Source organism: Pseudonaja textilis, chromosome 8 (genome assembly GCF_049901715.1).
Source record: "Pseudonaja textilis isolate UNSWEBS1 chromosome 8, rPseTex1.2, whole genome shotgun sequence".
In the NCBI taxonomy this organism is placed as follows: Eukaryota; Metazoa; Chordata; class Lepidosauria; order Squamata; family Elapidae; genus Pseudonaja; species Pseudonaja textilis.
In genome coordinates this window covers 50,910,155-50,930,303 of record NC_141997.1, presented here as the reverse complement: position 1 = coordinate 50,930,303, position 20,149 = coordinate 50,910,155, and the positions used below count along the sequence as shown (strand labels likewise).

Genomic DNA, 20,149 nt, shown 5'->3' with positions numbered 1-20,149 from the left:
TTTACATGTTAACCCGGATGTATATATAATTGCTATTTTTGTGTCGTTTTATTTGTTTAGTGATTATATTTTTTCAATGGGGGGGAATCCCCCTAAAAACCCTCATGCCGTAGCTCCCCGCTCCTCAGGATCGCTGCATTTGGTCCTGAGCTTTCCGAACGGTAGTAGCGGTTATTTGAAGTGAGCGGCCTAGCCTGGGTGTGAGTAAAGAAACGCAGAAATTCCCATGACGTCACGTCACGTTGTCGAATAAAGACTATTTTTTATGATTTGATTATTTAAAAACAGTTAAAAACCAAAAAAACCCATTATATCCTCACGTTATATTGCATAAAAAAAATTGGCTGGAAAATTTGGCCAGAATTTGAGAGAAAATAATTTGGCCGAATTTGGGCGAATTTTGACTTGAGTTTGGCTGCAGAGCCAAGCTGCCATCTGGCAACCCTGTTTACCTTTACCTTATTATATATATTGATTTGTAAGCCACCAAGGAGTCACCGAGGGTGAGTTGGGCAGCCATATAAATTTTCTTAATAAGTAAATAAATCAGATCCCATTCTTCATCCTTGGAGAACATGTGCTATGTTCCTTATCTCAACAATGTTCCACATCTGTTCTTAAAAAAAAAGAAAGTCTTGAATATATATTCCAGCCTTCGTAATCAGCGAGTATCTGACATCCTTGTAACAAATGAAGCAATTGGCCCCAAATTTGTCAGTCGTACAAATGATGGGAGTCTTTTATTTTATTTTATTTTTCTTTTGCTTCTTATTCTCACTCGAGCAATATCATTTCAGCTCTTGTTTTCATTTGTATACATTATCTTTAGGACAAAAGGAAGCTCTCCAAAATGAAGGGTTTTCTCTCCACCCCACGCTTCGCTTGTCATCTGTCGATAATTGGCCATGGTTTGTTCCTCTTGTCTTAGGGTACGGATCGACTGTGTAGAACTGATTAAAGGAGATTAACTCGGAATTCTTTGGGATTGCCATTATAAAATAGTGGGGGGAGGAAAAATTGCTGAGCTTTCCACTTTTTGCCCAAGTTATTGTTTGTGATCAACTTTCAGAAAAAGCAGAAAATAAATATTTGAGCCTAAACTTCATTCCACGTTGCAAACAACAGAAAATGTTTCCTTTTTCGTCAAAAATGAGCTCTTAAAATTATTGAGGCTCTGATAAAAATTAGAGAGCCAGTTCAGCACATCATAAATACCATTTAAAAACAAAAAAAAGCCCTCAACTTTCTTTCCAGGTCAGCTTGTTCTGTGTCAAAAGGACATAGAAAAATATGTTTTTTTTTCCCCCCTTAATATCTGCATTCACCATTTGTTCATGTTCCCCCAAAGGGACTGGAACCTTGTTTTTTGTAAGGTTGTCAGAATTTCAGATGAGAATACCCAGATTTTGAGAATTTGAGGCAGAATTTGACAATTTGGCAAGATTGGCTTGGCAATCGGCTCATATTTATGAAGCACGTGAAATTTTTGGCTCAATCTTGGTCATAAATTGAGGATTACCTTTATTTAAAAGAACCCTTTGTATACTTTGAGTTATATACTGCAGAAAAGGTATGCAGATACTTTTGCTTATAGTTTAGGCAGCAAAGCTTGCAGCTGTAATGCAAGCACTAAGCTGCAGTGTTTAATCTTTTATCATCAATCACTTTTATTTTCGCACGTTGTTCCTCGTTTATCATTTTAAGGGAATATTGGAATATTGAAAAGTATTCCTATGAGTGGAAATTGAGCTGAAGATGTAGATTCTAGACTTTATAATAGCAATAACACGAGAGAAGATTTGCTGATTCCTGAATTGCTAGCCCAATTCAGGCATTTTCCATTGTTTACGAGTGAGGGAAATGGTGAAATGTGACAATAATGTTCACAGTTCAATGGTTTCTGCATTTTGAGGGAAGAGATGGCTCGCTGTCATTTTTCCAATATATTTTTTTTAAAGAATTTCAGATAAGGAAGCATTTCTGTTTATGTTTTTCATTCCATAGTTAATTTTCTTCATGCTTTCTAACTTTATGATCCTTTGGAGAAAAATGAGATTAGCGGTTGATTTTGCATTGGTTTTGAATTGACTCGCCTTTCTGCGTTCGATTCATCCTATCTCGTGAAAGCGTTGCAAGCCCTTCAATAAAAATGTAGGCTTGCTTTCAAGATTCAGGTGCATTTGATCATAATTAAAACGAGAAACAGAAATTGTATTGTATTGTTGGACCTTTTGAATGCAAATGGAGAGACAATGAAATCTGTAGATAGAGGTAGTGATTGTCTCTCCACCTGCCACCTGTTCCTTCAGAGGAAAAAAAAAGCAACTGGTTTATTTATTTATTTTTAAAAAATGCTTTTGTTGGAATAAAATAATCCTTAGCATCTAAATTTTCACCAGAAACCAGGAGCAAATTTACTTCATTTAGGGGACAAGTGGAAAGTCCACCTCTTATTTTTATGCATGTTCAATCCTTCGAGGTAGAGCAGTTCAAGAAAAGGCTTCTCAAAGATTTTGGGAAGGGTAATGTTGGAAGAAATATCCATCTGGTTCAGTTCCAAGTGGGAGGAAGGCACCGGAGACAAAATGGAGGCTGGAGGCTGATTGGAAAGATGGTTTAATGATGAAGCAGAATTGCTGGGTTCTGCGTAACTGACCACATGACGTTGAGTGTGTGTGTGTGTGTGTGGGGGGTATTTATACCTTTGCTTGGGCTTTGAACTTGAGCTTCCTGTTGCTGTGCAAGAACATGTATTCTATTGGCTGTGGTCAGACTCCCATGGGGCCATGTAGGGGTTATGTAGAGGTCATAGTTGGCTCTATGGGTTGTCTCAGCCAAGCTTGGTTGAAGTTTGGACTGTAATGCAATGTCCTTAGGAAACTGTGCAATGCAGTGAGCTCTGTGTCTTGGTGGGTTAATCCTATTATGTCCTGGAGGGTCATGTCTTAATTCCTGAAAGTCTTTTGTTTTGTAGATAGGCTGGCCTAGTCTCTCTTGATGGGCACAAAATATCTGCTGGCAGCAGGGAGCTGGGACTCTGAGTTTCTGTCTCCCTTAAGATTTTTTTTGTTCCTCTTTTAGGGGAAATATTTTATCCTGCCTTTTTAAAATAGTCCTCAAAATATTTCACTCTTTTGGAAGGGCGGTGGTGGTAAGTTGTTTGATGTATTAGTCCTAAAAGTGATTTCCCCCACCCCAAAAAGCAACAGGACTTTCTTGCTTTTATTTTTCTCTTTTGAAAACATTTTGCTTCTTCCTCAAAACTCTTCTTCCGAAGTTCTGAACTGAACAAGCTTCTTGGATGAGAAGCAAAATATTTTCAAAAGGAAAAAAACATCAAGAACGTCCAGTTGCCTTTGGGGAAAAAAAAGAGACTTTTAGGGAAACGGTGACCTAGATGACTGAGAATCTCCATAAACATCTTGTGACGACACAGACTGGGGTAAAAAAGCAACAAACAAACAAAAATAGGTGAAGTCCCTTTAATTCCTTCAACTTGGCCTCCAAGGTCCAATTATCATTTGACTGGAGAAAAAAACTCCCCCACAAACAGTTGCGAAAAGGAAGAAATTCTGTTCAAACTCAAAATACATATAAATTATAAATAGGAAATAATAACACAAACCACACTGAAGCAATTAATGAGACCAGCAGGATAAGGGATAGAAGACGTCAACAGATATTGAAATACACACATGCCAGAACTCAGATAAGAACTGAGAGACTAGAATTATTTCATGCTTTGCTTCCAGCACTGACCCATACGCATGTCCATCCTTTTAACCAGTCCTCCCAGCTGCAGCTCATGAAGGGGATCAGGGCCCTTTCCTCCCCCGTAGACCACGCCATTCATGTTTCTCCTTTATCCTCTCCTCCCTGAGTGCCCTAGGATGGAGAGGGGATGGGCCTGGGTCTTCCTCTGAATGCCCAGCCAGCCTGTGCCCTTCCCCAGTTTCCTCCACAACCTCCAGAGCCACACTCCCACTCCCTGTCATCTGTTCCTCCTCTCTCTGGGAGTCAGATTCTAACAGGGGCATGACACATCTATTGTATTAGAGCATTGTAGCAGAATTGTGAAAACTCAGCAAGTCCACCAGCTGTGCGATGAAGACCAGATGCATCATCCTGGTTCTAGCCTCAGGTGAGCCAGCTCAAGATTTGAGGTGGACTTTCCATCTTGGACTGTTGGAATACCTGGAAGAAGGAGAAGGGAGGGACACAGGGAGGGAAGAAGGAAAAGAGGGAGGGAGGGAGGAAGGAAGGAAAGAAGGAAGGAAGGAGAAGGGAGGGACACAGGGAGGGAAGAAGGAAAAGAGGGAGAGAGGGAGGGAGGAAGGAAGGAAAGAAGGAAGGAAGGAGAAGGGAGGGATGGAGGGAGGGAGGAAGGAAAGAAGGAAGGTCATGTAATTTCTATTTGGGACCTATCTAGCCAGCTTCCAATAAGTAAAGTCAAGGGGGGGAGCCTGATTCACTTAATGACCTCATGACTTGCTTAACAACTGCAATAGTTCGCTTAACAACCGTGGCAAAAAAATTTGCAAAATCGGTCACAAGTCACAAAAGCAACTGCCTTGCTTAGTGACAGAAATTCAGGTCCCAATTGTGCCAAAACACTTTTTTCATAGAATTATATACTCTCTGTTGCTTTTTGAATGTTTTTTTTTTTTTAAAAAATTAGGTTTTATTCTGCTGCTTTGAAGCCACATTTGATTTTATATTTATTATTTATTTCCAACACATCTCCCTCACTCCATGGAAAACCAACCCCTTGTTGCTCAGAACTGTAATTAAATGCACACAACTAAATAATTTTACACCCATTTCCTTTTCTTTTAATACTGATGAAATGCTGGAATAATTGTGGAAATACCACTTAGTTTTATCAATGGTGGGAAGGTTTTTTTTTTTTTTTTTTTGAAGCTCATAGTTCAAAATTACCTTCACGACATAATTGGATGCAATCTTTTATTATTATAAAAGAACTGTGTCATGAAAAGAGAGAGCGCTGTTCTTAATTGCTTGTAAAATTAATACTTTATTGAAATCGCTAGGAAAGTGAGTCATGTTTAAAGCTTCAGAACCACTAATAATACATAGTAATAATGGCCTTTTGGATTTGGAGATATAATGCCTTGTAACGCTAGCCTGCTAGGAAGACAAATGTGAGGCCTGTCAAAAAAAATATATGAAAGAACAGAGGAAGATTCTAGTGTGATAATCCAGGGTGGGATACAAACCAAACACAGTCACAGAAAGCAGGTGAAGTCCCTTTTATTCCTTCACTTTGCTTCCAAGCTCTGAATATTCTTGTCGGAAGACAAAAACCTCCCCCACAAACAGTTACAAGAAGAAGGAAAAAAAGCAACACAAACCAGGCAAGATAAGGGCTGGAGGACTTCCACAGATAACACACACTGGGAAGGACGCCAAACTCAGAGAGGAACCATAAACTAGAGATATTTCCATGCTTTGTTTCCAGCACTGGCCCATACACATGTCTGACCTCTTATTCAGTTGTCACAGCTGCAGCCCATGAAGAGGATCAAGGCCCTCTCGTCCCCAATAGACTACGTCTCTCCCTTATCCTCTCCTCCCTGCTTGCCCTAGGATGGAGAGGGGATGGGCCTGGGTCCTCCTCTGACTGCCCAGCCGGCCTCTACCCTTCCCCAGCCGCCTCCACAACCTCCGGAGCTGCATTCCCGCTCCCTGTCGGCTGTTCCTCCTCTCCCTCAGAGTCCGTCTCCAACAGGGGCATGACATCTAGCTGCGTTTCTACAAAAACGCCTATGAAATTAAAGTATTGTTTGCATATAAGCAGCTCATCTGAACTTAACTCTTGCCAACTAAAATGTATTTTTCAACTCAAAAATCTCAACTGTGTTCCTTAAAATATGCAGTTTGGTTAGAAAATGAAAAGATTTTCTGTCTGGGAGGAATGAATAATGAAATTGTTCTCTGTTGGAACGTCAAAACTGCTGCATTTTAAAGAGGTGATTACTTTTTGCTGCCGTGCCATTTATTTTAAATTCCATCGAAGATCCCTAAAATGTATTGTGAACAAGTAATCGGTCTCTTTTGGAGATATTTATCAGGTTTTCGGTTTCTGTGCAAAGAAAGAGTGATTTTAAAAAAAGGAAAAGTGTGTGAAGAATGTATTGTATATACAGTATGTGGTTAGGCCAAGTGTATTAAGACAGAGAAATACAAAACTTTTAGGAAGTCCTCCTTTGTCTGCTTTTTAAAGAAGCTACTTTGGGGTTCATCTTTTCTTCAATTTTCCCAAGTGCCCAGACACAATCTGAGCAATGTCATATACGTAAATACAGTCAGGGAGTAGGCTTCAATTTTTTTTTAGCAATCTGCCCTAATGATCTGCCCTGGATGGTCATGTGACTTGGTGGGTGTGGCCAAATCAACGTCGCTTCTTTGCTGTAATTATCTAAAAAAAAGTTGTTCGTTATTTTGTAGTCTTTTATTTAATACTTAAATAAAAGACTGAGTGAAACCAGGCTTACTAGCAGTGACTGTGAGGGGGATCTTGGAGTCTTAGTGGAGTTTATGGTGAGTTACCTGATTCTTCTTATTTGGGAATTAATCCTCTTAGAGGCTAATGATACGTTATCTGATTTTCTCAATGGCGCTCCCTTGCAAGCGCTGAGTGGATTGTTTATCTAGCTTGCCACACTGTTATGAGGTGTGAAATTCTCTTGGCTGAAGGCCCAGAAGTTCAATGAAGCCTATGAAGAGCTTTCCCTGGCTGCTTGCCTTTCTGCGGTTATTGGGGGCTCTCTGAGCCCCGCAGAGTCTTAGCTAGGGGCTCTCCTGCAAGCTCCCAGCAGCCCACCCCTGAATACAGTGCGGTGAGACATGTGCAGTTCTGTACAGTGGGGAAACAAAACAGCCCCTTCTCAAATGCATGGCACAACACAGGAGAGTAAACCCATCAGGGTATGTTTCAGCAGTCCATCTGTATCTGAAAGACAAGGGTCACTCTTCTGAAGACAGCACAGTCCATATTCTGGACAGAGAAGACCTCCGGTTTGAAAGAAGAGTCAATAAGACCATCTATGTCAAAACCGAACAGCCCTCTCTCAACCCAAAACAAGAAAGTCCAATTGCCTTTTGGGAAAGCACCTTTGGCGTCCTTTCCATTCAAGAGCACTCACCTTGCGTGTGAATTGAAGAAGCTTCATGCTTTAGGCCTGGAGTTGATTCTGCCCAAGCTTTTAATCCTGGATAGTGACAGTGCATCTGTCTGCTTTCTTCAAATTATGTTCATCTTTAGTTGGTCATTGGTAAAGGAAGAACAATCTGTTGATCTGGTGTAGTTTGTTTTGTAGGATAGGATATTCCATTCCAACAGTCCCAACGTTTGTTTTTTCAAGAGGCAACTGGTCTTTCTTTCTTTTTCCTTGAAGACATTTCACTTCTCATCCAAGAAGCTTCTTCAGTTCTGACTGAAGGGTGGAGAATGGAAGGATTTATATTCCGAGCAGTCATCTGGTTATTAGCACTTTCTCTGAGAATTACTGAGGCTATTTGGATAGATAAAAAAAGATAAACCTCCAAGTGGCTTCGGTGAATCTCAGAGGAAGTCCTAATGGCCAAATGAAATCCTTCCATTCTCCTCCACCTTTCGGTTAGAACTGAAGAAGCTTCTGGGATGAGAAGCAAAACGTCTTCAAGCAAAAAACAAAGTCCAATTGTCTTTTGAAAAAGCATATTTGGGACCAACTGTAAATCTCTATAGACATTTCCAACCTGAAACTCAATAACAGATAACAGATAATCAGAGTTGGAAGGGACCTTGTAGGTCATCTAGTCCAACCCCCCACCCAAGCGGGAGACCCCACACCATTTCTGACAGAGGGCAGTCCAATCTCTTCTTGAAACTTTTTCAACCCTTCTCCACAGATGGTCATCTTTAGAAATCTTTTGGTGGGATTTCGTTACAGCCGGTGGTAGAGTTGCAACCGAGTATTCTTACTCATAGGGAAAGAAAAGAATTCAGAATCACTGGATAGAGCAAATCATAATAAGAGACCGCGAAATCCATGATTAAAATTAACAGCAGATGGCATCAGTATTTTCCCAGGCTGAATTCTGCCTCAAGCTAATGTGAGCTTTGCAGTAAAGTTTTGACAAAATGTACAAATCAAATAAATGTATCTGTGAGCTGCTCTGTCATGCCCCTGTTGGAGACTGACTCTGAGGAAGAGGAGGAACAGCCGACAGGGAGCGGAAGTGCAGCTCCAGAGGTTGTGGAGGTGGCTGGGGAAGGGCAGAGGCCGGCTGGGCAGTCAGAGGAGGACCCAGGCCCATCCCCTCTCCATCCTAGGGCACAAAGGGAGGAGAGGATAAGGGAGAGACATGGTCTACTTGGGAGGAGAGGGCCTTGATCCTCTTCATGGGCTGCAGCTGTGAGAACTGAATAAGAGGACGGACCTGCGTATGGGCGAACGCTGGAAACAAAGCATGGAAATATCTCTAGTTTATGGTTCCTCTCTGAGTTTGGCGTCCTTCCCAGTGTGTGTTATCTGTGGAAGTCCTCCAGCCCTTATCTTACCTGGTTTGTGTTGCTTTTTTTCCTTCTTCTTCTAACTGTTTGTGTGGGAGGTTTTTGTCTTCCGACAAGAATATTCAGAGCTTGGAAGCAAAGTGAAGGAATAAAAGGGGCTTCACCTGTTTTCTGTGACTGTGTTTGTTTTGTATCCCACCTTGGGTCATCACATGCTCTATGCGATGAATGACTTGAGACCCACATCAAATTTTTAAACAAACACGCCCATCTGTGAACAGTATAAATTACACTTAATCTCAGCTCAGCGTTTGCTAAAATTAGAGGTTTTTCTTTCTTTCTTTTTTTTCTTTTCTCATTTCTTTTCGTGGAGGGTCATATAACAGAGTTGAACTGCTGGCACCGATCCGTCAAAACTTTAGCACTTTGGAATGAATATCTTCCGAAGTTGGAGCAATGGATCAGGGGAACAACTTGCCTCCAGAAGTTGTGAATGCTCCAACACTGGAAGCTTTTTTAAAAAGATGCCGGATAACCATTTGTCTGTAAGTGTTGTAGAGTTTCCTGACTAAGCAGGGGGTTGGACTAGATGACCTCCAAGGTCCCCCTCCCAACTCTGTTATTCTATTCTATTTTAGGCTTTAAATCTATGCTTAGAAATTATCCCGGTGAAATCAATAGGATCAAAAAGAAAAGAAAAGAAAGAAAGAAAGAAAGAAAGAAAGAAAGAAAGAAAGAAAGAAAGAAAGAAAGAAAGAAAGAAAGAAAGAAGCGTGTTCAATATGTTTTGAGCCATTTATTTATTTATGTGGCTTGACTCACCAGCTGCTTTTCGGTTAGGAAGAAGAACATGATGTAAAGAACGTTATGAAAAGTAGATGAGTTGTGTTGACAGAAAGGACACAGATGTAAATTTAAATCTTTGCCAAGTCACTAATCCTTTGAAGTTTTTTGGGGCAGTGGAGGGGATCGTGTTTTTGCACGGACAGCGAGGTTTAATGCCCTGCAGTAAGTATTATAAACTTTTGTTAAAAAAAATTGATTCATCTCCAGTGAACAGGGCTTAGGGAAAGATCAGAGGAAGCAATAAAGGAGAATATCAGTAGCTCAGGGTTGAAATGGTGCTCTCTGAGCTTGGTGGTTTCTTGCAGACATTTCATGACCCAACTAGGTGACAACCTCAATGCTAGATGAGAGTGGGGTTTGCAAAGAGGAGGAGGAGGAGGAGGAGGAGGAGGAGGAGGAGGAGGAGGAGGAGGAGGAGGAGGAGGAGGAGGAGGAGGAGGAGGAGGAGGAGGAACACTGTGGGGTCCTTGGTGCTCTTTGAGTTTAGTGGTTTCCTTTTAGACACTTCATTACCCAGCTAGGTAACATAATCAGTACTAGAAGGAGTGGGTTTGCAGAGAGGAGGAGGAGGAGGAGGAGGAGGAGGAGGAGGAGGAGGAGGAGGAGGCGGCAATGAGGTCCTTGATTCTTTCTGAGCTTGGTGTATTTTCTTGCAGATGTTTCATGGCCCCGCAGATGTTTCATGGCCCAACTGGGTAACATCATCAGTGCTAGGAGGAAGAATTGCTACCAAAGCAAAGACAGTCCTGGCTTGAGGCCAGTCTAAAGAAACTTATTTGACTGCGCTGATGATGTTATCTAGTTGGGTAATGAGATGTCTGCAAGAAAGCGCAGTGAGAACAATCAACCCATGGAACAGAAGTTGCCCTCGGAAGTTGTGGGAGCGCCATCAGTTGAGACCTTCAAGAAAAGATTGGACTGCCATTTGTCAGAAATGGTGTAGTGTCTCCCGCTTGGGCGGGGGGTTGGGCTAGATGACCTACAAGGTCCCTTCCCACTCTGATTATCTGTGTCTGTATCTGTAAAGCAACCAAGCTTAGAGAGCACCAAGGACCCCAGCAAACGTTATGTGTTCCTACTTTGAATCTTTAACTTCGTGTCCTTGCCATCCCAAGGAAAAGCAATTAAATCAAGAAAGTGAAGAACCTCCACCAAATATTTTGTGCAGATGGAAGAAGTTGAAATTACCACTACATCAAAGGCCTATCTGTCTACTTTCAGGTCATTAAAGTAAAAGCTTTAATGCTTGGGTGCATATGGTATTAATTTATTTTCCAAAATATATGGGATTTTATGAGCCAGTGCATTATAGATCTGTATCAAGAATTAAAGCAGAATAATTTGTGATTTTTCTACAGCTAAGTAGTTTCCGTTATGGCTCGATGACAAGATAAAAAGTCTGTTTTTCTTCCTTATTCTAGCTTAGTTCCAATTCCTAAGCTGCCAAAATGCAAAATTTACATATTATCATTAAATATTGCTCCATTGATATCCAGTAACGGTACAACAAATTGGTGGGAACAGCCCAGCAACACACGATTGCCTCTGAATAACTGATGGTATAAAATAACATTTGTCTTTCACAAACTGCTTTTCGCAGAATAATTTATGGTGCCTCAAGAAATGAAATAACTTTTTTTTTTCAACTTCCATTACCCCCCCACCTCACAAGAGTTATAATGTTAGCTTCTCATTCTTTCAACAACAACAAAATGCTATAATTTCCAGTGTCGCAGAGCAGACACCGGCTTCATCTTCGTATACTGTGTAATCTCGGTGCTGGAGAGAGAGGGTGAAGGGGTATAATAAAAATTGGCCGTGCTTTTTATTTGATGAAATAAAAAGCAAAGTGAAAGCAAAAAAAAAAAAACCAAAAAGCTTAATCCTTGGGCTCAATACTCCAGTTAGAATTCTCTGTATCAAAATAAAATCAGAATAGAGCTGGAAGGGACCTTGGAGGTCTTCTAGTCCAGCCCCCTGCTCAAGCAGGAGACCCTACTACACCACTTCCAGACAAGCGGCTGACAGTCTCTTCTTAAAAGCCTCCAGTGACGGAGCAGCCACAACTTCTGGTGGCAAGTTGTTCCACTGGTTAATTGTCCTCACTGTTAGGAAGTTTCTCCTTAATTCCAGATTGCTTCTCTCCTTGATTAGTTTCCATCCATTGTTTCTTGTCCTGCCTTCTGGAGAATAAGTTGTACAGAATAACAGAGTTGGAAAGGACCTGGTAGGTCATCTAGTCCAACCCCCCACCCAAACACTATTTCTGACTGATGGCAGCCAAGTCTCTTCTTGAAAGCTTCCAGGGATGAAGCTCCCACAACTTTTGAAGGTAACTTCTGTTCCATGGGTTGATTGTTCTCATTGTTAGAAAATTCCTCCTTTTTTCCAAGTTGAATCTCTCCTTGATCAGCTTCCATCCATTATTCCTTGTCTGGCCTTTGGGTGCTTTGGAAAAAAGCTTGACCCCTTCCTCCTCCCTGTAGAAGCCTCTCCAATATTGGAAGACTACTATCCTATCTTCCCTGGTCCTTCTCTTCACTAGACCAGCCACGCCCAGCTCCTACAACCATTTGACCTCCTAAAGCTATGCTTTGGAAAGCATTATGAATCAAGATCACACAGAAATTCCACTTTCTACCTACACAGGAAGAGTAGAGTAGAATAGAATAGAATAGAATAGAATAGAATAGAATAGAATAGAATAGAATAGAATAGAATAGAATAGAATAGAATTCTTTATTGGCCAAGTGTGATTGGACACACAAGGAATTTGTCTTTGGTGCAAATGCTCTTGGTGTACATAAAAGAAAAGATACATTCATCAAGAGTCAAGAATCCGGTAGTCTCTGTGGTTAAACTGGGAGAAGATTAAAAGACAATGTTATTTGAAAATTCCAGTCTGGTTATCGACTATTGAAGTATTTTCTTATCCTATAATGTACAAAAAGGAACAAACAGTTAGATATGGTGAAATATTGAATGAAATGGGTGAACTTAAATCTATGCAAAAACTAGAGGAACAAGGTATCAAGATGAATTGGTTCTCATATGCGCAAATACATTCAAGGTATGATAAAGATTCTAAAACAGAAGGTTTCTATGATAAACTGACTGACTTAGATAAGATTTTGACAGGTACTGATGAAAAGGCGATTAAAAAATTATGTGGATATTTATTAGAAGTTAAACTAGAAGAAGAGCAAGTTAAAGAAACTATGATTGCTTGGGGGAAGAATTTTGGATATGGGATTGATTTAGAGAAATGGCAAAAATTGTGGCCTCAAAATTATAAAATGACAATGTCAACAGCATATAAAGAAAATTTGTATAAGATGTTTTACAGGTGGCATTTTCCCCCGACAAGAATAGTAAGAATGTTCAAGAATAAATCCAAAAAATGTTGGAAATGTCATCAGACACCTGGCTCATATTACCATATGTGGTGGACTTGTGCAGATGCTAAAAAATACTGGACTAAAATCCACATGTGGTTGGAAAAAATGACAAAAAACATAAACTTGAAACCAGAGATATTTTTATTGGGAATTTTATCTGAAATATATAGTAAAGAAATACCTGATTGTAAATGTATTAACAGTGGCTAGTATTGTATTTGCTAAAAACTGGAAAAATAAGAAAATACCATCACAGGAGGAAATCATTAAGAAAATATTGGAATGTGCTGAAATGAGTAGATTGACATTTGAAATTAGAGAACAAGAGGATAAACAATTTTATAAAATTTGGCATCTTTTCTGTCAATGGTTAGACAATAAAGTACAGTAATGAAATATGTAGACTTTTAGAAAATAATAAATATATAAAGATGTACTTCTTTCTTATTATATCTACAAAATGATTTTAGGATAGATTTGGGGTGATAATATGAACTGTTATAAAATAAACTAAGTAAATTATGGTTATCTTGTAAAACATGAATGAATAAAAGTATAGTCAAATGTTTGATTAATAATGATACTAAGGTATTTAATTTTTGATTGACAATATGAGATTATATGTAATGTAATTGTAACTGAAGACTACGAAATGGAAGCACAAAACAATTTGTAAACCAACCGGCACACTGTATGTACACCTATGGAAGATAGCTTGATGTTTTTATGTTTTGTTTGTTTATGTTTGTTTTTAAAAACCAATAAAATTAAAAAAAAGAAGAAGAATCATCAGGTAAATACTTAATGATAGTCATAGAGTACAATAAGCAATCAAATCATACTAGGGAACAGTCAATTTAAAAAATCATTAGGATACAAGCAACAAAGTTACAGTCATACAGTCACAAGTGGGAGGGGATAGGTGATAAGGAGTGATGAGAAGATTAATAGTAATAGTAATGCAGACTTTGTAATAGTTGGGCAGTGTTGAGGGAATTATTTGTTTAGCAGAGTGATGGCTTTTGGGGGAAAAAACTGTCCTTGTGTCTATTGTTCTGGTGTGCAGGGCTCTATAGCGTCGTTTTGAGGGTAGGAGTTGAAACAGTTTGTGTCCGGGATGTGAGGGGTCTGTAAAAAACCCTTTTTTTCTTTATTTCAATGGCTGTGAATTTTAGTCATCCACAGCCCATGATGAGTCTGAAACAGTTTGTAAACAGTCCCATGGAAGCCTGCCAAAGTCCTTCAAGATAAGTCTGATCACCACGCACCTTTATCTCCCTTGAAATGCTGCCAACGACTCAATTTCCAATTAGTTATATGAGGCCAAAACGGAGCACAAAGTCAGTGCGGAGCTTCAGAGTTTAAACTGACCAGAACCAACAAAGTTGCTTCCTGCAAAGGTTCCTGTCCCTTTGCTCCTTCTTTATATCTTATGGGAGGGGCAATCACCTCTCAGCCTTACTCCTGAGTCTCCCCTTTTGTCTTAACTGTTCTTGCCTTCTGGCAGCTCTGTGCACGCGTGCACTGGGAACAGGCTCCCCCTGTTCCTTGGCCTTGCTGCTGTCAGATTCTGGAAGCTCCGGAGTCAGCACATAACTCACAGATAGCCCTGGCCCCATCTCTGTGTCGGATGCAGGACCCTCATCTGAGTCTTCCCCAGACTCCTGGACTGGCCCATGTTCCTCCCCACTGTCCGACTCTGCTGCTGTCTCTGCAGGCTGCCAACAGACCACAACAGACCAATGGTATACAGGAATCTTGATCAATTAACGGTCAGCATGAAATTGGCAATAGTTAAGACAGACTGCTCCTGGGGAGGAAAGCTATGGCAAATCTAGACAGTATACTAAAAAGCAGAGACGTCACCCTGCCAACAAAAGTGCATGGAGTCAAGGCTATGGTGTTCCCGGTTGCAATGGATGATTGTGAAAGTTGGACCATAAGGAAAGTGCAGCGCCAAAGAATGGAGACCTTTGAACTCTGGTGCTGGAGGAGACTCCTGCGAGTCCCTTGGATGGAAAGGCAATCCAACTGGTCAGTCCTAGAGGAAATCAACCGTGACTGCTCTTTAGAAGGCCAGATCCTGAAGAGGAAACTCAAAGACTTTGGCCACCTAACAAGAAGGAAGGACTTGCTGGAGAAGAGCTGAATGCTGGGAAAGATCGAGGGCAAAAGAAGAAGAAGGGGACGGCAGAGAATGAGGTGGCTGGATGGAGTCACTGAAGCAGTCGGCGTGAGCTTCAATGGACTCCAGAAGATGGTAGAGGATAGGAAGGCCTGGAGGAATGTTGTCCATGGGGTCGCGATGGGTTGGACATGACTTTGCAACTAACAACAACAACAACAACAACAACAACAAAGACAGAATTCAATGCTATTCAAGACATGGAGCGTTTGTGGACATGTAACGATTCCAGGCTACGTCCCCTCTTGACTCTGCCTTCAGTCTGCTCTTCCCCTACAGATGATGAGCTATTGCCATTTTTGCCTCTTAATTGCAAACAGGGTGTTTTCCACACCGCACAACTTCACTAAAATAGGAACAAACCTATCCATGTTGTCAGAAACCTGGCAGTCCAACAATACGCCTTGTGGATAACAGGGAGGCCAAAATTAATAATATCAGAGTGAAATCAGAAAGTGGGAACTTGACATGTGGAGCAGATGGTTCCAGATGACAGGAGTAATGAAGCAATATTATGTCTAGCCATCTGGCAAGTGAGGGTTCACGCCAAGAACCCACGCTTTGTACAAAGTCCTGATGAGATCGCTGACAACAGAGGTGGAAAAATATCTCCATGTGTCCCACCTTAGCAGAACGGAATGAGACACATAAATAACACTGATGAACCTTCAAGCCACAGGAGCTGTTTGGAGACCAGCTGAAGGATTTTTAGAAGTTGCAGTAAAAGTTGTCCACCCAAACTTCCCCTCCCCTGAGCTGGAAGTCCTCAGCCAAGCTAGACTAAGCAGAAAAAGGTCTCCATGGAGGAAGTTTCGAACCTCGTCCAAGTATGTTCTTCTCACCTGTTACACCCGAAAGGCTTACACAAAGGTTGGAGGGCAACATGCAAGAGAACAGTCTCAAAGCCTTTTCAACCCCGGGTGAAGGAGGAACTTTTGACACATCAAGCTTCTCATGTCACAGTGTGATAAAGAGGAGAGGGGAAACTTTGATCAAATTCCCATGTCCAATGCAATGATTGAAGGTATTGCAACACAAACAAACACACGAAAACACATACAGCTCTTTGTTCTGTGTGGATATATCCACAGAAGGAGAGTGACAGATTTTTGTAATTGCCTGCCTGCCTGCCTGCCTGCCTTCCTCCCTCCCTGCAATCCTTCCTTCCTCCTTTCCCTCCTTCCCTCTTTTTCTTCCTTCCTTCCTTCCACTGGTGGGATTCAAATTTTTTTACTCCCGGTTCTGTGGGTATGGCTTGGTGGGCGTGGCAGGGGAAGGATACTATAAAATCTCCATTCCCTCCTCACACCTGGGGGAAGGTTACTGCAAAATCCCCCTTTCCTCCCCAACCCACTAACCTGCTTTCCAGCTCTGTTTTCCTGTGCAGGGCAACCAAAGAAGACCCAGCCAATCAGCTGGGACTCGGGAGGCGGAGAATAGATGGGGGTGGGGCCAGTCAGAGGTGGGATTTGCTGGTTCTCCAAACTATTCAGAATTTCTGCTACCGGTTCTCCAGAACTGGTCAGAATCAGCGGAATATCACCTCTCCTTCCTTCCTTCCTTCCTTCCTTCCTTCCTTCCTTCCTTCCTTCCTTCCTTCCTTCCTTCCTTCCTTCCTTCCTTCCTTCTTTCCTCCCTCCCTCCCTTTTCCCCAGATTTTTCCAATATACACATCAGCATCAGAATTTACATACTACCCCTGCAAATAAATTTCATCCTGCAGGTTTATTTCATGCCAGCAGTTCTAAAGCCAGAACTCTGTGGTCACCGAATGAGGCTGATTGGCAGGAGAATCCTGTGGAAGAATTTCACACAATACCCAGTAAGCTTCAGCGCCTTGACGCCAGAGAGTCCGCTTACAGGGTCAGGCAATTAGCTGACTTGCGAGGAGGATTAGACAAACGCACGGGGGAAAAAAAGGGGCCTATATCGTTGGTTGTTTGCTGCTCCGGCTTCCAAGTTCAAGTAACTGTCTGTGAGAAGGGCACCCATATTGGAGTATTTTTTTTCCCCTCTAAAATCTTTGGTTGGACTTGGCTGGATTCTTCTGGTCTGAATCAAAGCTGATATGAGACTCAGAAGCTAGGGAAGTGGTGGGACTCATAATTCTTTTTTTTTTTTTTTCAATAATAAGGGTTTTCTTTTATTTTGCAGTTTCAAAAGTTATGAACATTTCATTTTTTTTCTCAAGCTATGTGTCATCGAGGCACAAACACCTCTGTGCCACATCATTTGCAAAATCATTCCTGTTCACAGTGATATTATTTCCCTAAACTTAGAGTTAAGATACATCAAACTTGAGATATACATCCTCACTTGAGACTTTCAAGAAGAGGCTGGACTGCCATTTGTCAGAAATGGTGTACGGTCTCCTGCTTGGGCAGGGGGTTGGACTAGATGACCTACAAGATCCCTTCCAACTCTGATTATCAGTTAAAGAGCTATTGACCATGCCACTCTTCTGGTGATAGTACCTTACATCTCATGATTCTCATCATACATATAATAACAATCATCTTATTTCTACCTCTATCTTAATTTATTTTCTATTCTCCTTTATTCTTCTTCATTTCCAAATTCCCTTTTTTATTCTCTTACCCATTGAGCAAATATTTTCCATATCATATAATACTAAGTTTGCTCTTTCTCCTTGATTGCTAGTATTAATCTGTTCATCTCTGCACATTCTAATAGTTTCCTGATTACTTCCTCGTCTTTGGGAATCTCCTCACCTTTCCAATATTGTGCAAATACCATTCTAGCTGCAGTTAGTACATGAATAATTAGCTATACGTTCTCTTTGTTATAAACTTCAGGTAAAATCCCTAACAGAAATATTTCTGGTTTGAACTCAGTACGTTGTTTTTATCATCTCTTCCAACCGGGCCTGCCATTTGTCAGAAATGGTGTACGGTCTCCTTCTTGGGCACGGGGTTGGACTAGATGACCTACAAGATCCCTTCCAACTCTGATTATCAGTTAAAGAGCTATTCACCATACCACTCTTCTGGTGATAGTACCTTATTGGAGTTACATCTCACGAGTCATCCTTTTTAAAAGATCTTGGAAGCATCGTAATATTGTACGGCCAGTCCTTGACTCACGGCAGTTGATTTTGTGACGTGCCTCTAGACGTTGTGGGTGCTCCGTCACTGAAGGTTTTTGACAAGAGGTTGAACAACTGTCGTCCAGAATAGTAAAAGGTTCTCCTGCTTGAGCAAAGGGTTGGACTAGAAGATCTCCAAGGTCTCTTCTAACTCTGTTATTCTGTTACACAAAGTTTCATTTAAAGTCTATAGCAGGGGTGTCCAACCTTGGCCACTTTAAGACTTGTGGACTTCAACTCCCAGAATTCCTCAGCCAGAATTCCTTTGCTGGCTGAGGAATTCTGGGAGTTGAAGTCCACAAGTCTTAAAGTGGCCAAGGTTGGACACCCCTGGTCTATAGGGAGAAGAATTGCAGGAATTAGGTATGGCTAGTCTAGAGAAAAGAAGGGCTAGGGGTGACGTGATAGCAGTCTTCCAGTATTTGAAGGGCTGCCACAAAAAGGAGTGGGGTCAACTTATTTTCCAGAAGGCCGGACAAGAAACAACGGATGGAAACTCATCAAGGAGAGAAGCAACCTGGAATTAAAGGAGAAACTTCCTAAAGGTTGAGGACAATGAGCAGCTTGCTTTCAGAAGTTGTGAGTGCTCCAACACTGGAGGTCTTCAAGAAGAGATTGGACACCCATTTGTCTGAAATGGCAGAGCAGTGGGCTGGACTAGAAGACCTCCGAAGCCCCTTCCAGCTCTATTCAGATTAACTGAGATGGCATAGGGTCTATTCTGATCGATTGGTTCAGTCTTAGGCTGCAGCCTCTTCTGTGTGCCTGGCTGGTGTTTTTGTTTTATTTTGGTTTTTTTAAGAACAAAGCCAGTGAGATGCCATTCAAAGCAAGACGACGGCGGACGGTAACTAAAACTTAGTTCAGGAGTTCATAACAATATTTTGTATTTTGCAGATTCGATATGCGTAAGGGGCTTCGACCCCAACCTCAGCATGATGACAGGCATCACGCCGATTAACCCCTTGCTGTCAGGCATGGGCCTCGTACCTCAGCCTCCCCCAACGGAAGTCCCCGTCATCAAGGAGATTATTCACTGTAAAAGCTGCACTCTCTTCCCTCCAAACCCAAGTGAGTCAACCTGGTTAGCTTGATCAGAGCTGAAACTGTAGATAATTGATTTATCTATTAATTTGATAATTAACGTATCCCCTCCCCAGCTAATAAAACGGTGGGGGGGAAGGTTCTTGCAATTTTAATATAGCAAGAAAATGCGTAGGGTGGGTGGACTACAAGACCTCCAAGGTCTCTTCCAACGCTGGCTGGAGAATTCTGGGAGTTGAAGTCCACACACCTTAAAGTTGCCAAGGTTGGACACCCCTGCTCTAGGTTCTGTGTTCATTGTGGGTGGTTGGCAAATCCTGGAACAAGCCGGCTTTTAATACCACTAATGTTAATATTACCACATTACCAACTTGGGTTGTACATGTGAGAACCTGATAGAATGTAATTAATGTTGCTAGTTTCTGGTCAAGATCTGTTTAATTTGTGCCTGTTTTAATGTATTTTCTATTTCAAATTTATGTCCTCTACTATGCCTTGTATTCAATCTGGTGCCTCTGACAACAACCAACCAACTCTGGTATCACTTCCTTCCTTTAGTGTTACTTATTGAAGCTGTATTATCAATAGTGCTGCCTTGTTACTTTTGGAAGACCTGAAATGAATAAGAATAGGATGGGATGGGATGGGATGGGATGGGATGGAATGGAATCGAATGGAATCGAATGGAATAGAATAGAATAGAATGGAATGGAATGGAATGGAATGGAATGGAATGGAATGGAATGGAATGGAATAGAATAGAATAGAATAGAATAGAATAGAATAGAATAGAATAGAATAGAATAGAATAGAATGTAGAGTAGGGTAGGGTAGAGTAGAGTAGAGTAGAGTAGAGTAGAGTAGAGTAGAGTAGAGTAGAATAGAATGAGTAGGAATAGAATAGAAGTAGAATGGGATTACAATAGAGTAAGTAGAGTAAGTAGAGTAGAAGAACAGAGTAGAGACAAGAGCAGAGTGAGGTGATGTGATGTGGGAAGGGGAAGGGAAGGGAAGGGAAGGGAAGGAAGAGGAAGGAGAAAGGGAAAGAGAAG

General features: G+C 41.3%; 1 protein-coding gene across 1 annotated transcript in view; it reads left to right on the top strand.

Moving 5' to 3' along the window:
• ENOX1 (ecto-NOX disulfide-thiol exchanger 1) overlaps positions 1 to 20,149 on the top strand; it is a 449,429-nt gene that overhangs the window by 296,882 nt on the left and 132,398 nt on the right. The window contains exon 6 of the mRNA XM_087938075.1: positions 18,951 to 19,134. Coding sequence (XP_087794201.1) covers positions 18,951 to 19,134 — 184 coding nt within the window. The remainder of the gene's footprint in view (positions 1 to 18,950; positions 19,135 to 20,149) is intronic.